This window comes from Mytilus edulis, chromosome 9 (genome assembly GCF_963676685.1).
Source record: "Mytilus edulis chromosome 9, xbMytEdul2.2, whole genome shotgun sequence".
NCBI lineage: Eukaryota > Metazoa > Mollusca > Bivalvia > Mytilida > Mytilidae > Mytilus > Mytilus edulis.
Genome location: NC_092352.1, coordinates 28,384,195 through 28,396,840, shown reverse-complemented (window position 1 = coordinate 28,396,840; position 12,646 = coordinate 28,384,195). Strand labels below are relative to the sequence as shown.

Here is a 12,646-nt window from a genome sequence, read left to right as displayed (position 1 = left end):
GACAAAATTTTGAGTTGGAAGTAATTAAAAAGATAGAACAATTTTGAATTTTGATCAATATTTTTTTTCTTTTTTGAAATCAGGAATTACGACATAAGAATGAGTGAGTGGTGTCATTTATAAAGAAGAATATGATTTTTTTGTTGGATACAGAAATTTGGTTGAATTTTTGGAGTAAGAACATGCAGAGTGTCTTTTCATCTTTTCCTATAATTACTTTGTTGCAGATGATACATTACGCTATACATCTTTTACAGCTTTTCCTTTATTTACTTTTTGAGATTTTACTGTAAACAGACAGGTACTGACAGCCATTGTACGTCGCTATGGAAACAGGAACAATAAAATCAGACTGACAGATTTTTTGATAGTGATCTTTAAACTCACTTTAATGTTTGGTAAATATCTTTAGAGTTTAGACATATTGTATTGTGCATATACTATACAAATCGATGGGTTTGGATAGATATAAATGTTTTGCTCTGCTTTGAATTAATTCAAATTTTCAAAAAAGATAAGTGAAACAAGATCAAAGGTGAACTTTTTAGTGCTGAATTTAAACATTTCATCCCTGGTTGAGCCAAGGTAAAACTAAAAATGATATATTAATGCCCCTGTATATTATTGAAAAGTCAGGTGATCCACTAGACATTATATTCTTGCACTTATCTTATTACGGCTATTCTGAGCGGCTATTGGATAAATAATTGCAAAATATTGTGTAGAGTTGCTTTTAAGCAATAAAGTTTTTGTATCTCATCTTTGATGCATTCCTAAACAAAAAAAAATAAAAAATAAAAATATCTATATGGCATCATATTGGCTTCAACATTTATAAGCAAAATACTTTTGGTTATATATACACAGTCTTTATTTATTTGTTATAATTGTTTCATTGCCTGCATTTTTGTCAGGTATTTTGTGAGTTTGTTTTTGCTTCAAGGTTAATATTGATGAAAACTTTTCAGAGTATATTAATTTATACTTCAAGCATCTTTCTATTCTTTTTTAGAACTATTCAAGGAACAGCAGTTGAAAACCGGTGGTGATAATGATGCTGCTTCATTTACCTTAAATGAAGTAAGTTTTTAATGTAATTACAATAAATATCATGAGAATTCAATCTTACTAGAACCCACATTATCTCAATTAAGAATTAAAAATTAAAATTTTTAAATCTATTCTACAAAAGGGTAAATGTTCACTGACCTTTGTTGCTCTTTGACAATGTTCAAAAGCAAGACATTTAATAAATTGCTTCGCCGAGTGCAGCTGGATATGACCACAGAGCTCCAACCCTGAGCAGTTGGAGCAAAAATGGACACAATAGTCGCGCTTGAAACAGGTCTGAATTTGAATTGTAATTTAATATTTGACACACAGTAGGTTTCTGACACATAATAACTGTAGTCAAAGAACTTAGAATTGGTTAATATGATTTGAATTTTGATTTTTTTTATATTTTTTGCTTTTGTGCAAAACACTTTGCTGTTGCGAATTGAAAACTACCCCCAACCCACCCCTAAAAAAATGTTTACCCCTTTTTTGCTTTTGTGCAATGCACTATATGGTGTCCAAACAGTCCAAAACCTGATATTTCTTTATACATAATTTACAAGTAGTGAAAGAGAGGTAAATCCAAGCATATACAACATTGTGTTTTGAATTTGTTAGGATGACCTCACTTACACTGCTTTTAAATTGTCTAATTTGTCCTTAAAACAAAAACAAAACTGGTTGTTCCCCCTTTTTGTCCCTAATTCCCTAATACTATGATCCATAACTTCCCAAAGTCAATCCTAACCATCTCTTTGTGGTAAGGAAACTTGTATAATTTCAGAGATATTCATACACTTGAACACAAGTTATTGTTTGGAAACTACAAAAATGCTTATTTTTGGGTCCCTAATTCCTAAACTGTTGGGACCATAATCCACAACCTTCCTTTAGTGGTATTGAACGTTCTGGTAAAATCTATAGAGATCTATTCACTTAGAATAAATGCGTCTTCAGAGGACGAGGCAGACTCAGATCTCAGATGACGATGACGACATGATAGCATTATACGATGCAATTGTTTTATGTAGTCGTAAAAAAAGTAATTACTTAATGTACAGTTTTAAATTGGTATGATTTTCCTTGATTCCATATAAAGTGGTTTTTTTCTTCATTGAGTTCAATAAACCAGTGAGTTTTAGTCATATGGTTTTTTTTAAGACATAACATTTGATAATCATGAAATAATTGGAGGACTGTCTTTTCTCTTTTTCAGTATCTAGACTACACAATGTACTGCTGACCAACTGACCGACCTAAAAATCAGAAACTCAACGAGGTTAACTCTTGGAATAACATTACAATGAATTTTGTTTGTACAAAGACTTTTTTTAGTTTTAAGCTTATATTTTTACAGCGTTTTTTGTGTGTGTTGTTGTCACCATTTATTATCAATAGCGCCATCTTGCATACATTTTTCAAACTCTTCTTTTCTGATTTTTAGCCCAAATTTGACTCCCCAGTTTCAAGATACTATCGAAAGTAATGTTTTAAAATGCTAACATTCAATGAGGATCTTTTTATGATTTGTTGGCCTAGATTTTGATCAAATTAATCATTCTTAAGGTATTGCTAATCAGCAATATATATATTAAACTGCCTTTAACTCAATCAACACTATATACAACTGTATACATATAAAATGGTATCCTACCAGTACTCTGCCAATCGTGCAAAGGCTGTATAGCCAGCCAAGGATATTAACAATTCCCATCACCAGTACACTGCAACTGTCATTACCATCAATATGTTATTGGGGTAACTTTAACATTGACTGGAAGAATTTGGATAAAAATAGAAAGATTTGCTCTTGTGATTTATGTTACTTGATCTGTTGATCTATTATAAAAGAGTATTTGAGTGATATCATACGGGCTCATTGAAAACTTTATTTTAGAATCTCTTAAAACTGATTAATATAGTAAGTTTTTGTCATTATTTTAATTTCTGCAACAAAGAATATGGCAATAGGTAGGACTTTTAAATGATATACCTCGTTACAATGAATTTTAAAAGGATATTTTATATGCATGATTTTAACATAAAGGGAATATATGCTAAATGTACATTTATATGTAAAAAAATCTTTTCCTTTTTTCATTAAAGTATTTTATTGTTTTATCTTACAGACTTCTTCTTTATATTTATATATATAAAAAAAATATGTTCTTTTTTTCATTAAAGTATGTTGTTGTTTTGTCTTACAGACTTTTTTTGATCAGGCATAGCTTAACAACAATTTTCTTATGGTTGTGGCCTTTTATCTATTTCTTGCATGAATAGATATTTCTCATATCACACTTTACAGAATGTGATATGAGAAAGTGATAGTTAAATCTGTGTAAATTTTATTGGCTTATCCACCATCATAAGACAATATCATGACACTTCCATTGGCTATTCATTATGTCATTTATGACTTTCAAAGATTAAGACACTTTTCATTTCGTGTATAGCAACGGACATCTGTGATTTCTTCAAAAATATACAAAACACTCACACTATTTCGTCCGACAATCTTTTTTTCATCCAAAGGAGTAGGGGCAATAAGGCCCTTATTTGGCCCAAAAATTACTGCAAAATTAAAGTTATCACACATAACATCACTGGTTAGTCTTGTGTGGACAAAATGCACGTCTGGCGTATTAAATCTTAAACCTGGTACCTTTTGTTAGCTATTATTCATGTGTTTCTGACCTATATGTTCTCCCATTTATTTGTATTGTAGTCTTGTCATGTAATGTTGTCATTTTAATGTTATATTTAACATTGCCATAAAAGCGGGAGGTTTGGCATGCCACAAAACCAGGTTTAACCCACCATTTGTTTCTTAAAATGGCCTGTACCAAGTAAGGAAAATAGCCATTGTTATATTATAGTTCGTTTCTGTGTGTGTTACATTTTAATGTTGTATTTCTGTTGTTCTCCTCTTATTTTTGATGCGTTTCCCCCAGTTTTAGTTTGTAACTGGGAATTGTTTTTTTATCTTTCGATTTATGAGTTTCGAACAGCAGTATACTACTGTTGCCTTTATTTATTCGTCAAATTTTTAAGTATATTTTAGATTGAGAATGTATGTGCGCACCTAAGAAACAACTTTATATTTGGTTTGATTATGCCAAGAATTATAATAAAGCTTCGGTTAAATTATTTTGATGTTTCATGGCTGCCCACAATGTTCCCACAATGGAAATAAAGATAGAAAACTGCATAAATTCTGCCAATCGCTGTTTTTGTGAAAATAGTACATATTTGACTTAATTGTGACGTCATAAAATAAAAATCTTTTTGTTTTGCATTTATATTTCTTGACCCTATGCATTTCTATACATTATTTGCCAATTTGAAATAGTTATCAACCATTTAATTTTCTTGGGCCAAAACCAGGCCTTTATGCCCCTACTCCTTTATTACATTCTGAAGTGTAATCTTAAAATGTCCGATGTTCAAGTTTGACACCGAGAAAGGACTATGATGTCATATGTGCAAAAGACAACATCAACGAATCACAGATTTTTTTTATTTAACACAATGAGTTTTGACCATGAGAGAAGTAAGTTTAACAACTTGTGAGAATTGGATATGAACCCGAAGGCTTGTTTGTTATTACATGTATATTGAAATTAAATATCTTCAGTTGATAATTTAAAGATTATAACATGTCATTTTCGGTATCGGTCCTAGTATCATCCTGAGACTCATATCAACCCAAGATGCTAGCTGAGGGATCATAGGGGTCAAGTGATGATACCAAGGCTGATATGAAAAAATTTGTAAGGGTTCCACGGAACCCGGTGTCTCGCCTACTTTTTCTGTTAATCGCAGACTCAACAAAAATGAGGAAAAACATCAATAAAAATTTTCCTCACGATACTGTCTTTTGATTGAAAGAAGCTTCCAAGTTTGGTAAAAAAATCCAGGATAGTTTATGAATCTAATAAATGTTTTATAAACTTTAACTGCAGACTGTATGTAATGTTAACTGGAAGAAAAACTAAGTCCATTTATAAGTAAAATACGGAAAAAGTGAATTTTTTTTTTATAAAATTTACTTCTGAATAATATCTAATGATCAGAAATAAGCTTTTGTCTAAGTTTGGTAGAAATCCAGGATAGTTTAAGAACATTATAAAAATTTTAAAAACTTAAACCACAGAGTGAATGTTTTGTTTCTGGCAAAAAAACTAAGTCCATTTATAAGTAAAATACGGAAAAGTGGAAATTTATTTTTACAAAATTTTCTTCTTGATACTATCTTATGATCATAAACAAGCTTCTGTCCAAGTTTGGTACAAATCAAGGATAGTTTATGAAAGTTATTAAAATTTTAAAAACTTTAACCACAGAGTGAATGTAATGTTTCCTCGCAGAAAAACTAAGTCCATTTATAAGTAAAATACGGAAAAGTGGAAATTTATTTTCACAACATTTTCTTCTTGATACTATCTTATGATCATAAACAAGCTTCTGTCCTAGTTTGGTACATATCAAGGATAGTTTATGAAAGTTATTAAAATTTTAAAAACTTTAACCACAGAGTGAATGTAATGTTTCCTCGCAGAAAAACTAAGTCCATTTATAAGTAAAATACGGAAAAAATGGAATTTTATTTTTACAAAATTTACTTCTGGATACTTTCTTATGATCATAAACAAGCTTCTGTCCAAATTTGGTAGAAATTCAGTATAGTTTAAGAAAGTTATTAAAATTTCAAAAACTTTAACCACAGAGTGAATATTTGTGGACGCCGCCGACGACGACGCCGACGACGACGGAATGTAGGATCGCTTAGTCTCGCTTTTTCGACTAAAGTCGAAGGCTCGACAAAAAGGACATACTGTAAAATTGAGAATGGAAATGGGGAATGTGTCATACACAACAACCAGACTGAAGTGCAGAAAACTCTCCAAGGCCACCAATGGGTTTACATATAATCACTTATATCACCAGCCCAGTCCAGGGTATCACCAGCCCAGTAGTCAGCACTTCGGTGTTGACATGAATCTCAATTATATGGTCATTTAAATAAATTTTCTGTTTAAAAAACTTTTGAATTTTTCGAAAAACTAAGGATTTTCTTACCCCAGGAGTAGATTACCTTAGCCGTATTTGGCACAACTTTTGGGAATTTTGGGTCCTCAATGCTCTTCAACTATGTATTTGTTTGGCTTTTTAACTATTTTGATCTGAGCGTCACTGATGAGTCTTTAGACGGAACGCGCGTCTGGCGTATAAAATTATAATCCTGGTACTTTTGATAACTAATTAATCACATATTAAACAAATGCTTAAAAATGAGGAAAGAATTTTCATCTTACCTTAGTTATTTTGTTTCCTCCACTGAAATCATTTATTATAACAGTTCCAAACAGTTCCAAACTATAGTCCTAAAACATAATAGATTTCTTCTTAAAATCAGTTTTTTTTTTTTATCCTACTGTTATTTTAGTAGGCGCTGTTGAAACAAGCAACATGCTCATCTGTTATTGTTGATTGGAATGCTTCAGTCTGACGTCACTAATAACAGAGCACAATAAACAATTTTTGGTCCACAGCAGTTACATAAAGATGGGTAAATCTGAAACTGTCCCATATAGGCAATACCCAGTTTTTGTAACAAATATAATAATCTTTCCTACTCAATGTCATTTTCTTCTTCATTTATTTTTAAATTAAAACCTATTTTGGGGATAAAAATAGCTAACCATTATTGCTAGCCATGTTTTGGTTACGTCCCTTTGAAGAGCATACCCTTGGCTAGCGTAAGATGTAGGAAAACATAGGGGTAGGTATTTTATATCCATAACTCCACCTAAACAAATAACTAGATTTATATGAATTAGACTTATCATTGAATCGTTCTTGAACAGAAATGCACAAATTGTTATGGTAGGCAAACACCAACATGTTAATCAAATTATTAGAAAACAGGAACTAGGTGTCTGACAGATCTGGCACACACTATAATTGTCACTGTTGAGCTTCTGACAAAATATGAAGTCTTTCTACTAAGCAGTATTGGAGTAATTTCATTTTAGAAATGTCTTCATTAACAAACTACTCATTGTGGTATTAAATATTGATTGACTGTTGTTTGCTTAACATCCAGTGGCATATATTTCATGCATATTCAGGACAAGAATTTTACAATTTAAGGTGCTACCTAACACTACAGGGAGATAACTCTGTAAAATCAGCTCAACGTTTTAATTATGTTGTGTTGTTAAGAGAATATTAAGCTTCTCAATGATCAAAATAAGTGTTTGTCAAACTGCTATATAACCAGTGTAATTTTTCTGATAAAACGGTTGGTTCAAATTTTTTGAAATTTTTATATTTTTGTAAAAGGGTCAAAGTAAATACTTTGTCAAAATTTTAAGAAAATTAAACGACCCAAATTAATTTTAGCTAAAGTGTTGGGTACCACCTTAAACAAGAGGCAGGTTGAATGAGATGAAAAAAGGGAAATTTACAACTGATGTACACAGAAAATGAACAAAATTGAAATGGGGGCAGAAAGTTTGCAAGGTATGGATCCCAAAGAGAGATGTTTTTTCAAAGAGTTTTTTTCACATCCAGAGAGAAATGCATTCACTATTCGTGAGGCATCAGATTGAAGGTTTCCTAATTCCATGTGTATTTATAATGTTTCACAGCTTTAAAGATGCTTCACTAATGCCAACGCTTACTGCAGGAAGGTACAGAGATTATCATATTTCTATAATCCAGATGATTCTTGGGTAATTAAATAATGACGGTGAATTATGTTTGTACTATGGCAAATAACAATCACAACATTTTTAGCAACAATTTATTATTACAGCATATTTTGCATAAAACTTTATGAAAATATTTTTTTTTCAATGTGAAGAACAAATTAACATTTAAAACAAGTAAAGCTATCATTACAAAACTAGCACTGTAACAAATATACAAACTAGAAAGACGGTCCTATAATGTGGTACTGTTTGCCCTATTTTGAAGACAAAAAGGAATGATATTATTCTGTTTTCTGGTACAAAATATTGTTGATAACAAATACAAAACCTATATGTAAAGCCATCTTTACAAGTCTATGAATACAAAACATGAATAAAATGAGAAGTATCCAAGAAGCTTTCAAGACTTATCTAACTTAAAACAAAAAATTACAATGTATTTTGCAAATGATCAGAAAAGAAGTTTGCTGAAAATTTTATTCTATCTGACTACTTGTATGTCTCAAGAATTAAAATAACAAAAGTGGATTTTTTCATAATATAGACAACAGTCTCTGGTTGCATTGTTCAGAACATAATCATTGTGAGAAAAACACTTTGTGCTATTTCATGTTTAAATAAAAGTCGTCAACTTTGAAAACTGCTTTCAACAACAGTTTCATGATAAAAATTTAATACAAAATATATGCTTTAACATATGTTGCTCATATGCCCTAATTTTATAAATAAATAAAACAAAAAACTAAATATATACAAATATGTATCATATATATTTGATATCAACAATAATAAAAATAGTTCATGACAACTGATGACTACATACCAACAAACTCTGAATGAATTTGAACTAGTGCAATAACTTAATGGGGTTCAGCCTTAAATATGAAATAATAAAATGAATAACCTTTCTACCTTTGAACTAAGGTATATCTACCCTTCTCTCATTTAATAAAAATATTACCCTTTGTATTAGTCTACTATAACTAAATGTTTCCTTTTCTTCATTCAATCAAAATTATCAATTGCGTGTACATTCAAAATTAGTTTACAAATACTCCCTGGCTACTGAACAGATAATCTTTGAACATACCAGCTACTCCTTTCTTTTCTACTTTACATATCTAATCCAGGACAATAAGAGAAATTTAAACCACTGAACTTTAAACATTTTTTTAATGTCACATTTATTGAATTGAAAATAGAAAAACTGATATTACAAATTCATTGGATTAACTGAAAAGTTTTCCTGCTTGACAATGATCTGCTGAGCACTTGAATTTACAAGATATGAGCATTTTTCATATTATAAAATGGCATGCTGTAACATCAAAACGAATAAAGCCATGGTAAAATACCCTTTAATGACCATCACAAACAATGACCTCACACGTTTGGATACTGCACATTGCAATGTGAAAGCAGAGTACTTTTTGAATAAAACTAAAAATTTAAGGAAACCTGTGCTTTGAATTTCGTTTTACAATGCGAATCAATTCATATCTCAATGTATTAAGCTCAGCTTATTGTAAAATTTGTTAAACACATGTGTGAAAAATTTCTTTTTACAATGGCCAAACAATAGATTATGTTTGTCTAAGCCCCGATTTAAAAACCTGCTTTATGCCTCAACCATTTTAATGATTTTCTGATTTATGAAAATTGAAAAATTATGAATACAAAAAAAAAAAGAAGCATGGACTTGTCAAACAGCTCTATTAATGAAAATAAAATGATGAAATAAATATTTCAAATATTAAAAAATGAATTGTTTTCAAAAAACATTGAACACACATAACGGAAATTAAAAACATAGCAAGAATATGGACGGATGTGAAATAAAATACTGTAATACACAATTCAGTATTATCTTTGTAGTAGGTAATTATGCCAGTGAGAGACAAAAAACCTATTCTGAAATTGTTTACCTCATCTGTTTTGGAATGAAATTTATGTGCTTTAAATAGAAAGGGTCTACACACATGATTTTAAATGAAAATGACAACTAATATATACCTGCATTCATTATTTGTTCCTCTATTCCTAACATACTTGATCCCTTATAACAGAAATCTTATGAACATTTTCACAGCAGTATTTGACATTAAACCAACTATTATACAGATTTATCACACTTTATTTCTTACACCATCACTAAATAATACCAACCAAAGTTTAAAAAATAATATAGGACACTCCACTGCTGCAAAAATATCATAAGATTTCTTTGTTGTGTGGTACATGGCACAATACACTAAAGACAATTAAAATGGCACTTCTTCTTACATTTTCGATGTCAAGTTTGCACTATGATGTTATGCTAGTTTTTTTTTTTACCTGTGTACAAGTAACGGCCTTATTTAATTCAATTTGATTGCAATTATATATGCATTTTAGCAAATGATGTCAAAAAATTTATTAAATAAATAGATTAAAACTTTCAGTTTTTTCCTGCAACAAAAACAAATACTTGACTAGCAGTTTATAAATCCTCACATCATATTCAGATAACTCTCTCTCTCTCTTGATCTGAAATCCTATCTCGCATGTTTAAATTCATTTACAAAAGAAAATGACATCAAACCAAACAAAAACAACCTTACAAGTAACATAGCCAAGGCTTTATGTTGTCTTCACTCAAATTTGTTCCCTTTAGTTGTGCAATGTAAGAAGTGCATTCATGTAGGTTCCCAATTAGAACATTCTCAATCTGTGCCAAAAACCTCTATATGTAATCCTGAAAGTCTTCAAGAGATCTCTTTTATATTCTAATAAATGTTTTGAAAATTTTCCATTAGCTCAAGCAAATAGATATAGGAATATGTGGTATGAGTGCCAATTAGACAACTCTCCATCTAAGTCACAATTTATAAAAGTAAACCATTAAAGGTCAAGGTACGGTCTTCAACAAGGAGCCTAGGCTCACACCGAACTTATGTTCACCATTCATAGGCTAGGTTTTTTTGGCACAGACTGCATCTTTGTTTGACTATAATACATGAATATTTAAGCATATATAAACTGTAACTACAAACTAAAATCTTTCTTTACATGCAGTTGACAGTTGATTAAATACAGATTATACACAGTTCTTAGCTGCCTACAACAAAACAATCACAGCCTTCATGTAACAAATTCATATCACACAATAATATTTGTGCCAATTCACATTTGTCTCTAAAATAACCAATCGTAAACAGCATCTCTTATTTATCATCATTTACAATATTATCACCACTTGAAAAATACATTTTTTTAAAGGGAAAACACCCCCTCCCCCCATTCAATTTTTTTAATCTTCATCAGTGAAGAAAATTTGCATGAAATTATTTGAGTGTCTGATCATTAATACAGATAAAGATATTCTCATTAAAAAATCTTCCCTGGTTTACTAATTTTAAAATGGAACCAATAAAAATTACTATGGTATTATTTCCTAACACATAACCTTTTAAACAAAATCTTGTCTATGTACTGGCTAAGATATACAGGGTGTGTGTGATACATATTCATCTGACATAAAGCACCATTACATTTAAACACATTAACAACCTTACGAATAGATTCAGTTTATCTTCCACTCTCAAATTCACCAACATTATTGATTCCAATAAACACAGGCTACATAATTTTTTGTTGACATTCGAGTGAACTCAGTTAAACTAAATAGTAAACAATCACTGCAGATAAACAGACATTTTTGCAAAGTTAAGATAACATAAAACTTGATAAAAATAGCCACATTTCAAAAATATTTTTGGCATAAAAATACAAGAATCTATTTTCTCTAATTCCTTAATGGTGCTACAAATCTAATGATAAAAATATACCATTTTACATATGAATAAAAATGTTAACAAAGATATGGATTCAAAGATTAGATATTGCCTGAATAGATTACTATGTCTACGAATGTCTTTCTTTAAACACTATTTTCTCCAACCATTACAATATCACAGTTAAAATAAAACTTCCTCCGCTATCTTTCAAAGCAATGCTGTAATTTCTGATGTCTTTCAATATCTTTGATATCATATCAAAATGTGCACTATTCCAACAGATCTGATAATAATATGTCACTAGCATTTACAAATGTTTCCAATGTTGATCTGAACTAATACTTCTAGTGTCACTAGCATTTATAAATGTTTCCAACGTTGATCTGATCTAATACTTCCAACACTGAGTAAACAAGACGAGTACACGTTATACAAATGACTTAGGTCAATGAGAATCTCGTTATCAAAGTTTCCAATATATGATTTGTGTCCTTTGTGTTAAATCGTCCATAACAGATTTGTGTCACCTGTACCCGGAACATTAATGCCATTAAGCCTACAACATTGAGTGCTGAAGGTAATGCTATAAATCTGATGAGGGTTGGTATTTTGATATGAGTGCATCCAGCAGTTTTAATTTGGCTTTGATTTGCTGAAAAAAAGAATCAAATATGCATGTTGCTATTCTTTTAATGTATAAAGTGAATGATAAAACGTCAAAAATGAGAATATTCCAAATTCAAACATAGAAATCGACATATTATTAAGAAAAAAAAAACATAAAAAAATCTAAGTCCATTTCTCAGTACAAATATGGGAAACAGGGTTTATATTTTGCACTGGCAACTGTCTCTTGGTCATAAATATGCTTCTGTCAAAGTTTTATAAAATTTCATGAAGGTTTGAGTTACTAATTTCTATAATACCTTTAACCATAGACCCTAAAAGTTGCTGAAGTCTCCCGAGAATCTGTGCCACTTACACTATTGAAGTCATTAAACAATCACTTTTCCATTGTGGCTCAGACATTTTGTATTTTAACGTCAAAATTTTACGGGAACCTTTGTGATGTCCAGTAGTGTTGGAAAAATAGTA

General features: G+C 30.4%; 2 protein-coding genes across 9 annotated transcripts in view; one reads left to right on the top strand and one right to left on the bottom strand.

Annotated features, from left to right (window-relative positions):
- LOC139488000 (calpain-B-like) overlaps nt 1–3,256 on the top strand; it is a 33,664-nt gene extending 30,408 nt beyond the window's left edge. The window contains exons 18-20 of the mRNA XM_071273303.1: nt 282–398; nt 1,013–1,080; nt 2,273–3,256. Of these exons, the coding sequence (XP_071129404.1) occupies nt 282–398; nt 1,013–1,080; nt 2,273–2,299 (212 nt within the window). The 3' untranslated portion in view covers nt 2,300–3,256. The remainder of the gene's footprint in view (nt 1–281; nt 399–1,012; nt 1,081–2,272) is intronic.
- A 4,597-nt stretch (nt 3,257–7,853) lies between these two features.
- LOC139487998 (protein FAM13A-like) overlaps nt 7,854–12,646 on the bottom strand; it is a 69,637-nt gene continuing 64,844 nt past the window's right edge. For all 8 annotated transcript variants that reach the window (XM_071273295.1, XM_071273293.1, XM_071273298.1 and 5 more), the window contains one exon: nt 7,854–12,203. In XM_071273295.1, the coding sequence (XP_071129396.1) occupies nt 12,135–12,203 (69 nt within the window). In that variant the 3' untranslated portion in view covers nt 7,854–12,134. The remainder of the gene's footprint in view (nt 12,204–12,646) is intronic.